Source organism: Dipodomys merriami, unplaced genomic scaffold (assembly GCF_024711535.1).
Source record: "Dipodomys merriami isolate MVZ:Mamm:240054 unplaced genomic scaffold, mDipMer1.0.p SCAF_130, whole genome shotgun sequence".
Lineage (NCBI taxonomy): Eukaryota > Metazoa > Chordata > Mammalia > Rodentia > Heteromyidae > Dipodomys > Dipodomys merriami.
The window spans coordinates 1,559,060-1,580,639 of NW_027202605.1; the positions used below are offsets into that span (position 1 = coordinate 1,559,060).

The window sequence follows — 21,580 nt, forward strand, 5'->3', positions numbered from 1 at the left end:
AGTGTCCCTGAGCTTCTTTTGCTCAATGCTAGCACTCTACCACTTGAGTCACAGCACCACTTTTGGCTTTTTCTGCTTATGTGGTACTGAGGGATCGAACCCAGGGCTTCATGCATGCTAGGCAAGTCCTCTACCACTAAGCCAAATTCTCAGCCCTCTGAGAGACTCTTATCTTCAATTAAACATTATCCTGTAAGCTCTGTTCCATGAACTTGGAGCCATGAAAGAACACTCTCTGAATCAATGGTATGTTGAACTCCACAGACTCCATTAATCAACCAGGATACAATAACCATCATCTAAACTCTATCTCACTTGCTGATAACAGCTCAAGATTTATGAATCTTACATTAGACTGACATGCTCTTTAAAATCTTCTCACTTGAGATTAAAAAAAATACAATTTTCTAGGGCTGCTGCTGAAACCACCAGTGATAGTTGTTAGTGATTTTCAAAGTTGAAAAAAAAATAACAACAGGAAAATGAACTGCCATTCTGCTTGGTAGATTTTTGTCCTAACCTAAGGCTTTGTTTATGCAGTGGGTCTATAATGGTCATACTGAATAATTCAAATCTTAGATGTGTTTCTTCAGGCTCTCCTACTCTAGGGGACTGGTATTTTTCTTTCTTTCTTTTTTTTTTTTGGGTCCGGTTGTGGGGCCTGAACTCTGGGCCTGGACGCTGTCCCTCAGCACTTCAGCTCAAGGCTAGTGCTCTACCACTTGAGCCACAGCGCCACTTCTGGCTTTTTTCTTTTTGCCTCATGCATGAAAAGCAAGCACTCTACGACTGAGCCACCTTCCCAGCCTGATATTTTTTCTTTTATCTTGTGCCAGTCCTGACTTGAACTCAGGGCCTTGGCGCTGCCCTTCAGTTTTCTGATACATGCTAGGCAAGCAATCTTAGGAGCTGAGCCACACCCATTATCCTTAGTGGATGAATATGAAAGCAGGAATTACTAATCACGTCCTCTAGCAGTTTCCATACTAATATGAATAACTGACATCCTTTATATTTCAAGAGGCTAGATTTACTTTCTAGCACTTCCCCCACCCCCACCAAACAAACAAAAAATAAGGTGGCCTTTCCAAGGAGTTTTGTTTGTAGAGATCCCAGAATTTAATTTTCATCTCTTTTCATGGCCTTTTTTTTTTTGGTCTGGTCGTGGGGCCTAAACTCTGGGTCTGGGCGCTGTCCCTCAGCTCTTCAGCTCAAGGTTAGCGCTCTACTACTAAAGCCACAGTGCCACTTACGGCTTTTTTTCTTTTTGCTTATGTGGTGCTGAGGAATCGAACCCAGGGCCTCATGCATGCAAGGCAAGCGCTCTATGACTGAGCTACCTTCCCAGCCCTTTCATGGCCTTTTCATGATCATTCTTTTTGAAGTACATAATAGTTTAAATACTCATTACAAACATCTTTCTAGCATTGATTACTATATTCACAGATCCACAGATAAAATTAAACCTATCAAAAAGTAAACCTTAGTTGATTATCATGTTTATGTAATTTTTAAATATTTTTGCCAGTCCTGGGGCTTGAACTCAGGGCTTGGGCTCTGTCCCTGAGCTTCTTTTGCTCAAGGCTAGCACTCTACCATTTGAGCCACAGCGCTACTTCTGGCTTTTTCTGTTTATATGGTACAGAGGAATCGAACCCAGGGCCTCATGGCAAGCTAGGCAAACACTCTATCACTAAGCCACATTCCCAGCCCATGTTTATGTAATTTTTAAGCAGATATAATAATAATAAAAAAAGAAATGGAAACTTCCCTGTTTCCAAGTAAAGTATGGAACAGAAAAGAAATGAGCAACTAGGTCCTGGTGTCTCATACCTGTAACCTAGCTACTCAGGAGGCTTTGATCTGAGGATTCTGGTTGGAAGCCAGCCCATGCAGAAATGTTTGTTGGACTCTTAGTCTCCATTTAACCAGCAAGAAGCTGGAATTGGAGCTGTGGCTCAAGGGGCAAGGTGGTAGCCTTGAGCAAAAAAGGCAAGTGAAAGTGTACGTATACACACACACACACACACACACACACACACACACACACACACACACACACACACACACACACACACACACACACACACACACACACACACACACACACACACGTGAGCTGGAAGGATTTTAAGAAATACCACCCTTCTTCTTCTTCTTTTTTTTTCTAAGTCGTGAGGCTTGAACTCGGGGCCTAAGTGCTATCCCTGAGCATTTTTGCTCAAGGTTAGTGCTCTACCAGTTTGAGCCATAGCATCACTTCCAATTTTCTGGTGGTAAATGGGAGATACGAGTCTCATGGAGGCTGGGAAGGTGGCTCAGTGGTAGAGCGCTTGCCTTGCATCCTGAGGCCCTGGGTTAGATTCCTCAGCACCACATAAGCAAAAAGAAAAAAGCCAGAAGTGGTACTGTGGCTCAAGTGGTAGAGCGCTAGCCTTGAGCTGAAGAGCTGAGGGACAGCGCCCAGGCCCAGAGTTCAGGCCCCATGACTGGACCCCCCCCCAAAAAAAAAAAAGAGTCTCTTGGACTTCACTGCCCAGAATGGCTCTGAACCGTGGTACTCAACTTCTTGAGTAGCTAGGATTACAGGCATGAGACAATGGTGCCTGGTGATACCCTTTTAATTCTCAGAGGGTCTCTACGGTGTTATACACAGATTTACATAGTAGAAACCCCCTCCCTAATCTGTGGGGCTATATTTTTGCATTCAACAGATTGCAAAGTAAAAATTAATAAAAGAAATGCCTTTGAACATGTATATTTTTCTTTCTTGTCATTTAATAGTAAACTGTTTGCACAGCATTTATACTGTATTAGTTATAAGTAATGTAAGGATGACTTAATTATGTGTGGAAGTGAGAGGTTATACACAAAAGTACAGTAGACCCATGGTATTCATGGATACATCGTTCCAAGGAGACTGTTTGAAAGCACCCAGCCCAGGAGACCACACGGACACAGTCACGTTACAGGAAAAGGAGTTTATTTGTCAGTCAAGGCTGACAAGGCCACCTCCCACAATGGGAGAGAGAGAAATGGTGCCTGTTCTTTGTTCAGGGTCAAATTTATAGTCAAGGGGCTAGGGGTGGGAAATATGGGAAGTCCTCTGTGTGCACTTTCAGCTGAACACTTAAGATGGCACATAGCTGGGGCAGGGTTTTCTGACTGTAAGAGTTACCTTTAGACAGCATTCCCCTGATGTAGCTGGGGGCTCCAGGAAGTGAAGTGGGAGGAATGGCCAGGGCTGAAAGCCAGTTGCAGTTAGGCCTGATCAACTGATCATGTGGAAGGGGCTGAGAACTTGAGATGGAGAGTATGCTAACAACGTTGAGAAAAATCTGTGCACGTTCAGGATGCCTGTAGAGTTCATCATGTCCTGAGGAGGCATTGAGTTCAATGCTGTCCAAGTTCAGCTGAAGACCTGCTCCCTTTCAACAAATCTATAATTTTTAATTATCTCTCAAGTGTTTTACATGTCCTGTTTTGTCTTTGGAAGATAATCCTGTGTGTGTTTGTGTGCACGCGCATATGCTGGTCCTAGGGCTTGTACTATGGGCTTTTACGCTCTCTACTAATTAAAACCACAGCTCCACTTCTGGCTTTTTACTTTTTGGTAGTTTATTAGACAGAAGAGTCTCATAGACTTTGCTGCCTGAGGTGGCTTTGAACCTCGATCCTTAGATCTCAGCCTCCTAAGGAGCTAGGCTTACTGGCATGAGCCACCAACACCTGGCTACTTTTTTTTTTTTTTTAAGTCCAGCCAAATCCCTTTTTAATGTATATACACATGCAGCTGAGAGAGATGACATCACTGGATCTGTACAGTGTACTGCCTACACAGATGTACATTGCAGCCCTCATTTACCATCAATGAAGAAGGAAACCAAACTCACAACAAGGAAGGAAAATAACTCACTGTCACCCTGTGAATACCTTTTACATTTATAACTGTTCCTTATTTTCCTTTGTGGTTAATTATTTTGTTCTTTTTGATAGGTATAATATTCTAGAGACTTTCAAGAAGCTTTAAGGTATTAATCCTGGCATCACATTTTTGAGATTTCTTGCTAAATGTGTCACCAAACTGAGAAGAAAGAATATGAAGGAGGAATCTTGATACATTATACCCAGAAACAATTACCTCTGTCGCTGCCATCAAGTTGTTGTCCTTTCGAGTTGTACCAGCGGACATCTTCGTGGTGACCGACTGTGAGAAGACACTCCATAGAAACGCTAGTGCCCTCTTTGGCTATGATGACATCATCACCTGAGTGAGAACTTGCTGAGAATTCAAAGCTTGGGAGAAGGGATGCATTGTCAGTTGTCTGATTTGCTTCTGGAGAGGCCATTTGGTTGAAATTTATATCTTCCCAAACAAAAACAGCTGGCACAATCACCACTAAAATGAATAAGCAACAATGTAGCTTCATGGGAGAGTTGGGTAAAAAAACAAAAACAAAGAAAAATCTTGTTTAGATTTAGAAAACACAAAAGTAGCTCTTCAGTAACAAAAAGCACAGTAGGGGAGGTATTGCTTGGTAGAGAATTTCTCAAAAACAAAAAGAGAAAAAAAGAAAAAAAAAAGATAGATCCAAGTTATATGTTGAAGTCTTCAAGATTAAAAAGAGGTAAGTTGAGATGAACCTAAAAGAAAGCCAGATATAAATAAGGTTTAAACAAGTGAGATTTATAAATGGGGTGAAGCTGTATGTTCTAGAGAGAGGAATAGATATGAAATTGATTAGAATAATGGGTGCTGTCATCAAGAATGATTAGAGAAAACAGTACCTAAAATAATCTCACACAGAGACGATAGAAGCAGCAATGAATTGGGAAACACAGGCCTAGACTCCAAGCCTAGCTTTTGCTACTAGCTGTACAACCCTGACAAGTAGCATTCTGTCCGGCTTTCTGCTCTCTCATCTGTCAAATGAGGAAGTGGAAGAGACACCCTCTAAGGACAATTGTAGTTCAGAAATGCTGTGGTTCTATTTCACACTGACATATTCTATGTATCAGGGAGCCAATGAAGACTAAAATACTTGGCATAATAATCTTTTATTTCAACATGTACCATTACCATCTGTTGTATCAATAATGTAAATCAACTGGTTCATCCTAATCATAACTGTGGAGCTCAAAATTTGTGTAGTCCAAGTGCATATCTAAATTCAGTATGAATCATGCAGAGATGCTTGAGGTAGATTTTTGTCTTAATATTAGAAAGAAAATTGCATTAACTGCATCAACAGAGATAGTGACTTCTCCTGCTATGAAACCTTTCTCTTTGGCAAAGGTCTTAGACAAAGGCACTTTCCATTAGTAAGTTGTTTCTTCAGCAGTAAGAGACAAACATAGCATGTAGAAAGGCCAAATCTCTAGCTCAAAGTCTAGTAAAATAAGGAAAGAAATGACAGCTTAAGTATGCAGTTGGTAGAAATGCAAATATGAAACTACAAGGAAAGATTATTAGACAAATTTAAAAGAACCAAATATCATGAATAAAAAGCAAAAGACCAGTCTAAGAGTCTTAAGTGTTTATGCTTATCTTGCTGCTAATTTTATTCCCTGTTTAAATCACTGGCTCTCTCAAAGAAAAAAATTCAATTTATATTTATATAAAATATGGGATGAAATGCCTCACTTTATTCTTGTAAAGGATCAAGACAATTAGTTTTGGAAATGACATTTAAGCTGTTTATACTCATATGAAGGCTGCCTGATCAGACAACAAAAAAGCAATGGATCGTTGTATTTTGTCATTAAACTCTTCAAAGTCTGAATTACAAGTGGATTTAAATTTGATTTTCATTAGCCCTTGAAAGGATGGTGGAATAATGACAATAAATTTTAAGGATAGACTATGGAGAATAAAACAAGACTACTGACCATGGCTCTTCTTGAGGGATTAAACACAGGCTCATTTCCATTTTCTTCTTAAATTTTACTACAATGACACTGAAGAAAACAAAGATTTGGGCACTGAAAGGGATTTAACAAATGATGTAATCTAAGTTGTAAAGTTTATTAGTATTAGCTAGAAAGTGGTAGGAGAATCTGAATGAAATCTTGCTTTCTTTCTTACTGGAAGGGCTGATAAGCAGAGACTAGGTAGTATTAAACATAAGCCAGCCACTGTGCTTGGGCCTTGACATGTGAGCTTCCAGATTCTTTTTTTGTGCCCATCCTAGGGCTTGAACTCAGGGCCTGGATGCTTTCCCTGAGCTTTTGTGCTCAAAATTAGCACTCTACCCCTTGAGCCACAGTGCTATTTCTGGCTTTCTGGTGGTTAATTGGAGGTAAGAGTCCTATGGACTTTTCCTGCCTGGGCTGACTTTGAATTGTGATCCTCAGATTTCAGTTTCCTGAGAAGCTAGGATTACAGGCATGAGCCACTGGCTTCCAGCCCAAATTATTTATACTACTAGATGTCTAACCACTGGTGGGTATGGCTTTGTCTTTGATTCTAGACAAATGGTTTTCAATGTGAATAGGCTCTGCAGATGCTGAAAGAGTGTCCTAGACATTCCCCAAGACTGAAAGGGAGTTCCTATGGTTCGCCACAGCTGCATTTCCATATTTCATTCCTTCTACTGCCATGCGTTTTCTTCTTTTCCCTGTCTCTGGGTACCACATAATCACCATTTGTGCTTTTCATTTAAGTCAACTTATTTTGTTTTCATTCATGTATCTAAATGTGAAACCCTGTATCACTTCTGTGGATAAAAGGAACTGAACCAGGTGTCCATGGCTCATTTCTACCATCATAGCTACCTTAAGAGGCTGAGATCTGAAAGACTGAGGTTCAAAGTCAGCCTGGACAAAAACAACAACAACAAAAACTACAGGTCTCCACCCCCAAAACAACCAGCAAAATCACTTCGCTTTTTTTTCTCATATAATTAAATATTTTTGCCATAATATGGATCAAACAGGCACAAAATATGAACTTGGATTGCAATCATGATGCCAAGGTATCCTGACATTGTAGTGGGGGACCTTTCTTGTGTTCTCAGCTTATGGCTCCTTTTTGTCAAGTCCTGACTTTATTTTCTTAGATCCAGGAGGAAGTCAATCCACTTGTTAACTAAGAAGCTCTGTGGTTGGAATTTTAAAATTGAGACACTGTGGTTTAGGACCATTTGAGGAAGGCACATAGAAGGCTGAGGCAAATGTGTTGGGCTACACTCAAGAAGCTGAGGCCAGGTGCAGGTGGCTCACACCTGTAATCCTAGCCACTCAGGAGGTTGAAATCTGAGGATCACAGTTCAAAGCCAGCCTGAGCAGTTAAGTCCTTGAGACTTTTATCTCCAATTAACCATCAGAAAACTGGAAGGGGGGCTGGCAAAGTGGCTTAGTGGTAGAATGCTTGCCTTGCATGCATGAGGCCCTGGGTTCCATTCCTCAGTAACACATAAGCAGAAAAAGCCAGAAGTGGCTCTGTGGCTCAAATGGTAGAGTGCTAGCCTTGAGCTGAAGAGCTGAGGGACAGCGCCCAGGCCCAGAGTTCAAGCCCCATGACAGACATGACCAAAAAAAAAAAAAAAAAAAAAAAAAAGAAATGGAAAGACAGAGGAGGAGGGGGGAGTGGGGATGAGGAAGCAAGAGGGAGGTTCACACTTCCTGTGTTGGTTCCAATGATTGTGAGTGTGAGTGTGCATGTGAGTGCATGTGAGTGTGAGTGCATGTGCGTGTATAAGGCTTAAGCTCAGGACCTAGGCACTATCCCTGAGCTGTTTTGCTTCAGGTTAGCCCTCTACCACTTGAACCACATACCACTTCTGGCTTTTTGGTTGTTAACTGAGATAAGGGTCTCACTGATTTTCCTGCCAGGCTGGTTTCAAACTGTGATCCTCAGATCTTAACTTCCTGAATAGCTAGGATTACAGACCTGAGCTGCTGAGGACTTTCTTATTTTAAAGAAATGAACATCTTGCTGAGTGCTGGTGGGAAGAAAGGTGAGCAAATGCAGTCATTATATTCAATATATACTAAGTGAACTATGTAATTTGTACGTAGGGTTAGGAGGGGGAAAATGGGACAAAGCAAAGAAGGGGTGAAATTGCCCAAGAATCACTGGACTCATAATGTGAGTGATTAATTTTAACCCCTTTGTATAACTCCTTAAAATATAGTAAAAAGAAATGTCTTGGGGTTACAGGTATGGCTTGGATGGTAGAGTGCCAGCCAATGGCATCAGGTACTGAGTTTGAATCCCAGTTTTGCAACAAAAAGAAAAAGAAAGAGAAAAAGAAATAGCTTTTGGGGGTGCTTGTGGCTCATGTCTGTCATCCTTGCTACTCAGGAAGGAGGCTGAGATCTGAGAATTGAGGTTCAAAGCCAGCCTGAACCTAAAAGTCCCTAAGACTCTTACCTCCAATTAACCACCAAAAAGCCAGAAGTGATGCTATGGCTTAAGTGGTAGAGCACTAGCTGTGAGTCAAAAAAAACCCAACAAACAAACAAACAAACAAAAAAGCTCAGGGGCAGAGCCATAAACATCCTTATTTTGTTTCCAAAATTAAAACCACAAAAATGAAGAGTGAATATGCAAATAGAAAGCAAATGAACACTAGTCAGGCAGAAGATTAGGCTCAGCAAAGGAAACTGAACTGTGGTATACCACGTGACTACTACCAGGTAGGTCTCACTAGTCATCTCTTATTATCATTCACACAACAAGCAAGTGGCCTCTGTGTGTGTGTGTGTGTGTGTGTGTGTATGTTGTGGGCTTGAACTCAGGGCCTGGGTGCTGTCCATGAGCTTTTCTTTTTTTGGGGGGGGGGGTCCCGGTCGAGGAGCCTGAACTCTGGGCCTGGGCGCTGTCCCTCAGCTCTTCAGCTCAAGGCTAGCACTTTACCTCTTGAGCCACAGCACCACTTCTGGCTTTTTTCTTTTTGCTTATGTGGTGCTGAGGAATGGAACCCAGGGCCTCAGGCATGCAAGGCAAACGCTCTACCACTGAGCCACCTTCCCAGCCCCTGTCCCTGAGCTTTTATGCTCAAAGCTAGCACGCTACCTCTTGAGCCACAGCTCCACTTCTAGAGACTTTCCTCAGAGACTTTCCTGCCTGGGCTGGCTATGAACTGAAATCCTCAAACCTCAGCCTCTTAAGAAGCTAGGATTACAGGTGGGAGCCACTGGTACATGGCTATATCTTCTTTCTATACAGACCAAGCCAGATACCTCTCTGACAAGCTCACAGAAACCTGAGTCTAGAAAAGCCCTGTGATCACTCTGAAACTCTTAGGCCAAACTTGCAAAAGTAGCCTAGATGACTTCACGCCAGGAGAAAAACATGTCTAATAACTGCATTCTACATTGAGTCAACACTGAGCACTTTCTACTCACACCATGGGCATTCTGAATAAGAAAGATTTCTGACTGGACTGAATAGAGACACAACCTATCTATAGAGGAGGCTATTGAGAGTTTGGAATACAATGGCAAAAGTGTGTGTGCAAAGTGATGGAGATGGAAGGGAGAGAGAAGATATAAATTACTCCTGTGGTGGGGATATCCTTAACTCATTTTCTTATTTTCAGTCTCTGTTCACTCAAGTCAGCTGGAAAAAGGCTGGGCACCAATGCCTCATTCCTGTAATCCTACTTACTCAGAGGGCTGAGTTCTGAAGATGGAGGTTCAAAGCAAGTTCAGGCAGCAAAGTCTATGAGACTCTTTATCTCTAATTAACCACTGAAAAGGCCAGCAGTAAAGCTGTGGCTCCAGTGGGAGAGTGCCAGCTTTGAGTGAATAACTGAAGGAATAGTACCCAGGCCCTGAGTTCAAGCCCCAGTATTTGCATAAACAAACAGACTGGTAGAAAGATAAACACATTTTTAAAAAGGGCTATCCTTTGCTTGTGGATGAAGTCACTTGGTACAATTTTCTATCACCTTTCTTTCACATTAATAATGTAACAGAAGCATGATACTCCTTTTTCATCTGTGTGCAATGCAGAATGTAAGCTTTGCTGGGATCACAAATAATCAGCAATATAGATGATTTTGTCTTGAAAATCATCTTGACTACTGACTGTATTGGTGAAGACAGAGAGGGAGAGGGGGAGAAGAAGAGGGGTAGAGGAGAGAGACACTGTAGTTGTCATCCTTAACAGATTGCCTTGTTGCTGTTTCTGCCAACTTGTGAGAGAAGAAATATTTCTACTCAGCTCCAATTCTCAACATAAGTAAATAAGGAAGTAATATGACTGATTTCCGTTCTGGTGGCTTAAGATTAACTTGGCTGAGGAAGCCGCTATTTGCAGAAATAGTTTTGGGATAACTCAAAGGGGGAAAAAAAAAACCACTGATGCCAGATGGTATTGTTTTTTGTTTCATTCCAATTATACTGGAATATTAATATTTTGTTCCCTATAATTAAATATGTGCCAATCTGTATTTACAGCTCATCCACTTCACTCTGCCTGTACTGTCATATTGGAAAATGTAGGAGTTCCTACAAATGGGCACACATTAACAAGGAGACATTCTGAATTGGCAAGGAGAAAAGCAAGAAAATGAAAAGCAGATTGTTACAAGGAATCTATCTAATGCAAAGAACAAGCAAAGTTGTTCTGCTTGAACTCAAGTATAGTTACAGGTATTTGTAACACTAAAAAAAAAAGTTCACCATAGTCAAACAGTTATAACCATTTGAGCACCATCAATTTACAAGTTTCAGATTAAAATACTCCATATGCCTCCAGTATGATCATGGAGCCACCACACAGCTCTTAATTAGCATTTGGATAGAGTCAGCTCAACATATTTTCTGGAACACTGTGAAAGACCTTCAGCAGTTATTTAGAGCTTTGCTTTAAATCTAAAGTTATTTTGAGTTTATCTGTGACTTCCATCCTTTTTACCATAAACATTTGCTAAATACATACTGCAAGTAAAGGACAAAAACACAGATAAGACAGGTTTAGATTTATCATCTCTCCACTATCACTTTTTTTCTCTGTAGCCTAAAATACCTTCCTGTTCTTTTTTTCTTTTCTTTCATTTTTTTGTTTTTGTTGGTCTCCGACTTGAAATCTGGGCCTGGAAGATGTCCCTGAACTCTTCACTCAAGGCCAGCACTCTACTGCTTAAGCCAAAGAGCCACTTCCAGAGTTCTGATGGTTAATGGGAGACAAGAGTCTCACGGACTTTCCTGCCTGTGATCCTCAAATCTCGGCCTCTAGAGTAGCTAGGATTACAGACGTGAGCCACCAGTGTTTGGCTACCTTCCTGTTCTTCAACTCAGTATATGAACAACTCCTCATGTCTATCTTGAAATTTTATGACCACTATAAGCATGGCTTGCATGGTACTCACACAATTGTGTGTGCGTGTGTATACATGCTGGTACTGGGGCTTAAACTCTGGGCCTATGCACTGTCTGTTACCTTTCATCACTCAAGGCTAGCGTACTCTACCATTTGAGCTCCACTTCAAGGTAGATTAATTGGGGATATGAGTTTCATGGACTTTTCTGCCTGGACTGGCTTTGCACTATGATCCTCAGACTTCAGCCACCTGAGTAGCTAGTATTACAAATATGAGTCACCAGTACCAGGTATAGGTCTACTTTTGTAATCCCATAATTACAGGATCAGGTGGCTAAGTGATTAGGAAAATGGGCTTTCCAGTCATGAGTAGTCTTGCCACTAGGTGAATACTGAGTTCAAATGGCCTTAGTTTTTGTATCTGTTGAACAAGGTTATTAACAGTAACTACCTCATATGGTAGTTTTAAGGATTAGATGGAAGTGAGTAAATTATCAGCCATTCTGTTACTATTACTGCATCTCCTAGATGTTTTTCAATTATGTTTTCTTGTCCCTCACTATCCTTTTAACCTAAATGGGTTTTTCTAATGCCTATTTTACCCTCCTTTGATGTACTCAAACACCGTCTATTAGAAATGGTGGTTTTAAACACAAATTCAAGCAAGTCAAACAAATTAAAAAGTCTATGGGTAGCTGGGCACTGGTGGCTCACACCTGTAATCCTATCTACTCAGGAGGCTGAGAGTTGAGGATTGCAGTTCAAAGCCCAGCCGGGGCAGGAAGACCATGAGACTCTTATCTACAATAAACTATGCAGGAAAAAACTGCAAGTGGTGCTGTGGTTCATGTGGGAGAGTGCTATCTCTGAGCAAAAGAAGCTCAGGGACAGAGGCCAGGCCCAAAGCTAAAACCCCACAATCAGAAAAAAAAAAAAAAGTCTATGGGTGATTTTTCACTATATATGTGATAAGCTTAAAATTTCAGTTCAGAAGCCTGGCACTAGTGGCTCACACCTGTAATCCTAGCTACTCAGAAGGCTGAGATCTGAGAAACATGATTGGGCAGGAAAGTCCATTAGACTCTTAGTTACAGTTAACCAGTAAAAAGCTGAAAGTGGAGGTACAGCACAAGTTGGTTAAGTGCTGCTTTGAGTGAAAAAACCTGGTCTCATTATTGGAGTGTGTGCGATATATATACACACACACTAAAGTTAGAAAGTTCCAGTTTAGCACCCATAATTCTCCACGAGATTCAGATGGCATAATGAGAAGGAACCAGAGCACTGGAAGCAGGCACAGAAGTGCTTGTTGACATGGATTTAGAAGTCTGGTGTGGTGTTCGGTGGCACCAAAGTCACTAATTAGATCTAATGAGCTCCAGTGGCATTAGTTTTCTGATCTGGATGCTGATTATCATTATAATCCCTTTCTTTGCTTAAATTCCAGGTCTTTTGAGCTCCTTCCTGTTCTGACACAATGGTTTAACTACATTTGTTTTACTGTTCTCTTTAAATAGCTTTTCACCTAGAAGACTCTTCAATGAAATACAAAAAAAAAAAGAAGAAAAAAGCTGGAAGTGGCAGGGCCCTAGACTTGAACACAAAAACTCAGGAGCAATGCCCTGAGTTCAAGTCCCAGAAATGGGGTAAGAGGAAAGTAGCAGCCACTCGTTAAAAGAAAAGGTTAAGAGGCCAGTGTTGGGAGTGGCTCAAGCCTATAATCTTAGCTACCTAAGGAAGCTGAGATCTGAGGATCTAGATTTGAAGCCAGCCCAGGCAGACAAATCTGAGGCTTCTCTCTAAATCTCTCATCTGACAAAAACAAAAACAAAAAAGTAAACAAAAATTTCAGGGGAAGGTATAGGAAGATGGTTCTTCTGAAACCACTAAAGAAGTAGAAAACATGGATTCTCTTCTTTCCTCTTTTGTCTCCATTTATTCTCATTCTTTTTTTCTTCTTTCTCTCCTCTGCTCTTTCTGTCCCAGTACATTCTAGGCAAGCACTCTAACCACTGAGTTTCATACGCAGCGATCTATTTGGATTCTTAGATAAGCCAATTCTCTTTACCTCTGAAAACTTCCATTTTTCTCATATTTACAACCTTGTACCTTTCTAGCTCCACAAGTCAGACTTTACACTGCTCAAGGATAAATAATGAGATACAGCTTTCTGATGAGGGCAGGGGTCATCTTCAAAACCACAAATCAAAGTATCACACTGTTCTGCTTAGAAACCTACCATTGTTTCCCAATAAGTTCCTGAGCTGGGTGTCAGTAGCTCATGCCTATAATTCTAACTACTCAGGAGGCTGAGACTTTGGGTTCATGGTGAGAAAGGAGCTTGGGCAGGAAAATCCGTGAGACTAGCCTCAAATTACACATGCACACACACACGCACACACACATGCACACACACGGCGGAAATACAGCTATGGTTCAAGTTGAAGACAGCTAGCCTTCCGCACAAAAAAACACTCAGGGGCAAAGCTTGGGTTCTGAGTTCACCCCAGGGCTTACACACACTGACACACACACGAAAAAATTCTTTATCTCGGCTCTTAAAACTGACAATACATTGTGTTCAAGTACCTGGCCTCATAATTTACCTCTGTGCGCTCCCACAACCCCCTTTTTTTTTTTTTTGCGCCAGTCCTGGGGCTTGAACTCAGGGCCTGGGCTTCTTTTGCTTAAGGCTAGCATTCTATCATTTGGGTCACAAAGCCACTTGTTTCTGAGGAATTGAACCCAGGGCTTCAAGCATGCTAGGCAACCACTCTACCACTAGGCACATCCCAAGCCCCCTCACCGCCCCCCCCCTTTTTTTTTAATCTTCAGGTTTTTTCTCTTTTCTTGGATTGCTAAAATTTGTTACGGCCGGGCTGGGAAGGTGGCTCAGTGGTAGAGCGCTTGCCTTGCATGCATGAGGTCCTGGGTTCGATTCCTCAGCACCACATAAAGCAGAAAAGAGCCAGAAGTGGCGCTGTGGCTCAAGTGGTAGAGCGCCAGCCTTGAGCTGAAGAGCTGAGGGACAGTGCTCAGGCCCAGAGTTCAGGCCCCACGACCGGACCCCCCCCCAAAAAAAAATAAAAAATAAAAAATTTGTTATGGTCTTTGCATTTGCTGGTCCTCCCTCCCCTCCTCCCCTCCCACTCGTGTCCCTAAGCGTCCCCACAAGCACTAGCTACTGGCCTGGACGGCCCTGTTGTGCCCACTTGTTCAAGGTCGTCCTTGCCCACAGCCAAGTCAGTGGCTTGGGTGACCCCTGGCCTCAGGACAGCGCCGGAGGGTACTTGGTGCTCAGTACATATCGGATGGCCAGAGCTTCAAAAACACAAAGGCGGACGGACACCCCGTCTGCTTTCCACAGCCGACACGGCCCCGGCGACTCCGGTCAGCCAGCCTTCAAACCACCCGGTACGAGCCCAAACTCACCGAACCGGAGCCCAGCTGCTTCCGACCCAAGAGGATGCGCGACCCGGAAGTATAACCGGCTGGTCCCGCCCCCCCCCCCGGAGAAGGAAGTACTCCCGGGGCAGTGGGAGCGGCGCGTCGGCGGTGGCGGCGGTGGCTGTGGGGCTGGCTGGGTGCACAGTGCTCCCGAAGTTGAGGTCGACAGGAGCGGGGTAGGTTCCGGGGTGGATGCTTGGTCGCTGGGGAGGGAAAAGGGGGGGAACAGGCGGCCTCGTCCAGTCTGCAAACTTCGGGGTGTCTGTTCACTCCAGACTTTCGATACGTGTTTTTGACTTCCGGTAACTGCTTTTGGTTGGGGGGGGGGAGCGCACAGCGTGTCTGCCCACCTGGAGACATCCGGGTACTCCGAAGGACGCAGCCCTTGGCAGGCTGGTCCTGGTAGCGGCTGGGTCGGGCTCCTTGCCGGCTCCGGGTGAGACGCGGAAGTGTGGGCGGGGCTAATTTCTCGGTGGTCGCTACGGTTACGGGCGTGGGACAAAATACCTGAGCGAGCTTTTAACTCTAGATTCGCCTTGAGAGGATGCACTGGGGCAGGCGTGTCATTGTTTAGTTCATTTCCTTTTGTGTACATAGACCCTTGGGATGAGAGACCCAAGGCCTATGTATTTTTGTTCCTTAAAGATATGGATCACTTCGGTTTATTTTTTTTTTCTTCGTTCACTGGAGTCTTTCTCTTCCAGTTCATCACGAAATACCCGGAAAACTTAGGAAACCATTAAATAATGCAATTTCACCTACCTGTTACTTATTTCTGTTTGCTGTGAGATGATGAATTCGGTGAGAGGAGAGTATCTACAGTCCTTCTAAAATACAAACGCATTGTCTTCCAGCCTTGCACATTCTAGATCATCTTTAAATCATCTAGTTTTAAATTTAGATGGTGATGACCGAAGAATACAGATTACCAGTGTTTTATATATTGGAGTGTGTCCTAATCTTATGTGAAGTTACATGAATTACATTTCTACAATGATATATTTTGAATGTATTACACATAGTATATGTATATATTACATATATGTATGTATTACACATAGTGTACAACACTTACACTCTCCCCCACCCCCAGCTTAGCTCCAAGGCGTCTTAAAGTTGTCTTCCAGTTTCATGCCTCCTTATTGTTTTTCTCCCTGGTATTTTAATGACTCTGGGTAACTGGTATCATGTATACCTTTGAGCTTTCTCGTGGGTTGTTTTTATACCTTTGAACTCTCTCCCTGCCTGGTATTTTGATCTGTCACAATCCTACAAACTTCTCATGGCAGGAGTTTGAAGTGCATGTGGGACTCATCAGGTTAACATAAATGAGTGAAGTGGATTTAAGTGTCAGTGGTGAGGTGCAGGAGCATTGCCTAAAACACCAGTAGCTATTTGGCATGAGGTAGTTATTAACCAGTCAGTGTAGAGCCTTTGTTGCCAGATCTTTCAGCTTTCAAGGGAAATTGGACACTTGCACTTTTTATGAAGACTGAATTTTAAACTTGGAACTAATTTAAAAGTTTAGACATTATATAGACAAATTAAAAACATCTCTAGGATAAGTTTGACACTGCAAACTCTAGACTTGTGTTTGGTACTTTGTGTATGAATCATGTCTCCTGATTCAAATGGATGTTTTCCTTTCTGTTCTTTTAACCTTTTTTTGGTATGTATCTTAATTATAAGAGTGTGTCTAGTCTTTCTGCTTTAGTTGTTAATATGCTTTAAAAATCTATTTGAATCATTTTGATGTCATGTATTGGCTCTTTTCTGCATGTAGTCCTTCTCTCTATAAAACAGGTTTATACACACCTGTGTGTTTGGGTGTTGGTGAAAGAGAGAAAAAGAGAGATCACAACACAAGGGGGTGAAGGAAAGGGGGAAGAAATCCATTCATTCTCTCATGATATTTGAATATCCTTCTCTTTGTAGCAGGGCAATATGATATTGATTTAATTGCCAAAGAGCCCTTCTGGAAGGAATTGGATTGGGTAATTGAATTGCTGTTCAAAAGTTGATCTGAGGAGGTCACTGGATATAGACAAATGATAGAGCTTTTCCCTGGTATGTGTGGGGCCCTGAGTGCTATTACTAGCACTGTAAAAAAATAAGTAAGTGTAAAATACAAGTCAATCATCTCTTTTGTTACATCAAATGTTCCAATACCAACAGAATGTTGCTGTATTTATGATGAATATTTTAAATAATAGTAAAAGGCCCAGTGTAGTGTTTCATACCTATAATCCTAGATACTCCAGAGAAGGAGATAGGAGGATTACGGTTAAAGGTCAGCCCAAGCAAAAGTTAATCTTTCAGAGCTAGCAGGCTTGGTAGTAGTATTTGTCTGTAATCTCAGGTACTTTAGAGGCAGAGGTAAAAAAAAATCATGGTCTGAGCCTTGCCTGGACAAATGTAGGAAACCCCAATCCGTAGGGCCACCACTACAAATATGAAACAGAACCCTAAAAAACTTCTGACAAAAATGTTTTCCGATGTTTAGTAGGAAGTGATTAGTAAAGATTTTAAAGGATAGTCAAGTCAGTAAAAGGGGACATAGATAAAGAATTTACTCAGAATGAAACACTTGCTCAGTGAAAAACCCTAGGAAGACAGGGAAAAGATAAATTATAAACTAGTGTGAAATATTTTCAAGCCACATAACAGAGGAGTTAAATCTCCAACATACAGTGATCTCAAATCTCTGTAGTACATAATGATTAAAAACCAAACTGGAATGATTGGATAATGACCAAAAGGTACAAATAAGTGTTTCAGTGAAGAGTATATATTCAGCAAATAAGCACATGAAAAGATGCCTGGGTCATCAGCCATTAGAGAAATGCAATTTAAAAGGCACAGTAAGGTACCACTACATACCTATCTGAATGGCTCAATCGAAATAGTGACAACACAAGGTTGGTCAGAATTCAGGGGAACTTGATTATTCATACATAAGCACTAGGAAAGTAAAATGATATTCTACTTGGGAAAAGAATATAATATCTTTTTTTGTGTGTGTGTGGTCAGTCCTGGGGCTTGAACTCAGGACCTGGGCACTATCCCTGAGCTGCTTTTTTGCTCAAGGCTAGCATTGTACCACTCGTACCATAGTGCTACTTCCAGCTTTTTCTGTGTATGTGGTTCTGAAGAATCAAACCCAGGGCTTCATGCATGCTAGGCAAGCACTCTACCACTAAGCCACATCACCAGCCTAACAGTATCATTTGAAACTAAACTCAGTAGGAATTTTTCCCAGAGAAAGCTTTTGTTCCTATAAACACCTATACATAAGCTTTCTGAATAATTTTATTTCTGTAATAGTCCTAAAGTACACTTATACCATGGACTATTACTCAGAAATAATAATAAAAAGTCTTAATACAACAAAAGTGGGTCTGGAGGGACTTAAATGCTGTGTAAAAAAATTCTTAACAGGCGACATGCTATGTAATTCCATCTATACTTCTTGAAGTGACAAAGTTTCAGAGGAAAATGAGTAGGGGTTAGAAGAAGTGTGGGAATGGGCTGAGGCTAAAAGAAGGGATAGGGCAGGGATCTATGTGATTAAATTGTCTGGCATGTCTCTTGCAGTGATGGTCATGAGAATCTATATCTTTGGGCCCCTATAAATAGGTTCCGTACATGCAGATTCAGCCAACTGCTAATTGGAAATACTTGGAAAAAATTTCATCTGTACTGAACTTGTATAGAGGTTGTGTGTGTGTGTCTGTGTCAGTGTTCCCCATGTGTGAATATATGCCTAGGAATTACACTGTATTATTCATTATAAGTAGTAAAGAGAGAATTAAAGTATATGAAAGAACTTAGCATTGGTTGTTTTCATCTATAATCTTAGCTACTCTGGAGACGTAGTGGAAGGATTGATTTGTGGGGCAAATCAAAAAAGTTCTTGAGATCCTATGTTTTCTTCCTTCTTCTCTTTTCTATTTGTTTTGTCTAAGAACTTGGTACCTACTGATTTCACTAGTGACTAGTGCACTACCAATTGAGCGAGGCCTCTAATCCCTTGAGACCATATCTCGGAAAGAACCACCAGAGGACTTGGGGTTATAGTTCAAGTGGTAGAGCAGCAGCCTAGCAAGGATGAGGCCAGAGCTCAAACTCCAGAACCACGCCCCCCCCAAAAAAAAAACAACTATGGAAAGATGTACATAGGTTATGTGCCAGTATGACACCATTATATCATATGAGGGTCCTAGAAGCAGTTCCCTGCACATACCAAGACATGACTGTATTTGGGATAAAATTTTATCTATCTAACTAATGTACACACCAATGAGTTCATGTAAAAATGGTGAAATCTGAAGATTGGTGGATTCTGCCACAATGTATTATTATGCTTCAGTTATGCAAGTTGTTACTAGGAGGAACTGGGGAAGGTCTGTGGAATCGTGTCTTATTAATTTACTGATGTACCTGCCTGTGACTCTGAAAGTATCAATATTTAGACAAATAATTTTTTTAATTAAACTTTTTATTGCTTTAGGAAAACTTTTATTATTATTAATAAGATTTTTATTGTGAAAATACCGTACAGAGGGGTTACAATTACATGAGCAAGGTAATTAGTACATTTGTTATCAAGCATTGTTGCCTCTTCCTTTGTTTCCCTTTCCCATCCCTGCCCTTCCAACCCCCTTTTCCCCCCAGACAAATAATTTATACCAAAAATACTGACATCAGTCACTTTTTTTTTCCTTGGGCTTTTCTTTGACCAGCTGATGTGCTAATCATGTCAGATAAAGATGATCCTGAGACTCCAGTGATAACTGAAGCAAATCCTGTCCTTGAAGATAGAAACTGGGAGTCAGTGGAAAATTCTGAGTCTGTGAAGAATGCTGAGTCTGTTGACCTACATGCCAACCAAGAGAGTCCGTCGGAACCTGTAGTGTCCACTCGGAAGAGACCAGATGTTGGATCTTCCAGGGATCCTGAGACTTCAGAAGTTCTCCCTGTTCAGGTATCACAGACTGCCACTGACTAGAATCTTTATTAGAATACTGGGATTTAAAAATATTGGGGTTAACCTGGTGCCCTTGGCTTATACCTGTAGTCCTAGCTATTGAGGGTGCTTAGGTCCAGAGTAACTGCAGATTCCATCTTCAGGTAAATGCCAGCAAGATGCCAGACTACAGGTGTGGCTCAAGTGGTAGAGTGCCAGCCATGAGCAAGCAAGTCAAACGTGTGAGGCCCTGGTACAAGGAAAAAAAAGTTGAGACTCAAGCTCAATACTAATTTAGGATTACACTTCTTTTCTTGTTTTTCCAGCCAAGGATAATATTTTCTCAGTTCTATAAAAGCCTTCAGCAGTAATTACCTTTGCTGCATGGTGCTTACATGATGAAAACATGCAACTGTCTGTCAGTCAAGCAATGTATTAACCAAATACTATTTTGTTACCCATACTTTGGCTACTAATTACATAACTTATATATATATATATATATATATATATATATATATATATATATATATATATATATATATAATTAGACTCTGGCTTTCTAATTTTTTCACACTTTCTTGTCTCTCTCTCTCTCCCCCTCCCCCATTTACTGGGACAATAGGAAACTGTTTCCAAAGATGTACCCCAGACCGGATGGGGATATTGGGGCAGCTGGGGCAAGTCCTTGCTCTCCTCAGCTTCAGCTACAGTAGCCACTGTGGGTAAGGTTATCAGTCATTTCATTAATGTCCGTGTGCATTTTGCAGATGTTTGTTACAAAGGACTTTGTTAATAATTCCTCCTCCACATTTATTCAAGGGATTTATTGTTTGAAGACGAGTAATGATGAGCTGATAGATATCATGGCTAGAATTGGTATCATTTTCTTATTAGAATGAAGTCTAGGAATTGCTATACATGTCTGTATGTCTGTTCTTTAGTGATGATATATCAGGGTTTTTGTAAAAAAAAAAAAAAAATATATATATATATATATATATATATATATTATGGATAGTCCCAAGGATTAATTACCCTAAATTGTTAAAAATAATGTCTTGTAGCCATCCTGATTTTGAACATACACGTTTTGATATTTCATTTTTGATATTGTATTTGTTTAGTTTAGGTTACAAAGAGCAATACATTGTGATTTTTCTCTAGGACAAGGTATTTCAAACGTCATTGAAAAGGCAGAGACTTCCCTTGGGATCCCTAGTCCCAGTGAAATTTCAGCAGAAGTCAAGCATGCTGGAGGTCAGTATATGGAATCATTAATTCCAGGATACTTTGGATTCATTAGCTATCTAATGACCATCTGATACTAAGGACATGGGACATCCTAGAGCTGTGGTGTGGTACATTGCAGATCCAGCTGCCAGTTAGAGATCTGTCTCTTATACCTGCTCATGTCTCTCTACTCTGCATCTAAAGTAATTTCAAAGGACTGCTAGACATTAAAATTATATGGCCATGGGCTGGGAATGTGGCTCAGTGGTAGAGTGCTTGCCTAACATTCATGAAGCCCTGGGTTCGATTCCTCGGTATTATATAAAGAAAATAAGCTGGAAGTGGCACTGTGAATCAAGTGGTAGAGTGCTAGCCTTGCACAAAAGAAGCTCAAGCACAGTTTCCAGGCCCTGAGTTCAAGTGCCCAGGGCTGGCAAATATATCTATATCTATCTATCTATCTATCTATATGTCTGTCTGCCTGTCTGCCTGTCTGCCTATGGCCTTTGTTGAATATGAGACTTGCTTAGCACTTTATTTGGCGACCAGTTGTAGCTGAATTTAAATCTGTCAGGAGAAAAAAGTATTTTTGTTTGTTTAGGGTGATTTTTTTTTTCCTTTTGGTTTTTTGATAGTGGGTGTAGAACCCAGGGCATTGCACT

The 21,580-nt window shown here is 41.3% G+C and overlaps 2 protein-coding genes across 4 annotated transcripts in view; one reads left to right on the top strand and one right to left on the bottom strand.

Annotated features, from left to right (window-relative positions):
• Positions 1 to 15,156, bottom strand: part of LOC138824968 (microfibril-associated glycoprotein 3-like) — a 35,245-nt gene extending 20,089 nt beyond the window's left edge. For both annotated transcript variants that reach the window (XM_070019363.1, XM_070019362.1), the window contains exons 1-2: positions 15,070 to 15,156; positions 4,142 to 4,644 (exon numbers count right to left, since the gene is read on the bottom strand). In XM_070019363.1, coding sequence (XP_069875464.1) covers positions 4,142 to 4,430 — 289 coding nt within the window. In that variant the 5' untranslated portion in view covers positions 4,431 to 4,644; positions 15,070 to 15,156. The remainder of the gene's footprint in view (positions 1 to 4,141; positions 4,645 to 15,069) is intronic.
• Positions 14,808 to 21,580, top strand: part of LOC138824967 (protein FAM114A2-like) — a 37,763-nt gene continuing 30,990 nt past the window's right edge. The window contains exons 1-4 of one of the 2 annotated variants that reach the window (XM_070019360.1): positions 14,808 to 14,895; positions 19,462 to 19,703; positions 20,311 to 20,410; positions 20,853 to 20,945. In XM_070019360.1, coding sequence (XP_069875461.1) covers positions 19,476 to 19,703; positions 20,311 to 20,410; positions 20,853 to 20,945 — 421 coding nt within the window. In that variant the 5' untranslated portion in view covers positions 14,808 to 14,895; positions 19,462 to 19,475. The remainder of the gene's footprint in view (positions 14,896 to 19,461; positions 19,704 to 20,310; positions 20,411 to 20,852; positions 20,946 to 21,580) is intronic. The other variant, XM_070019361.1, reaches the window with a different exon arrangement.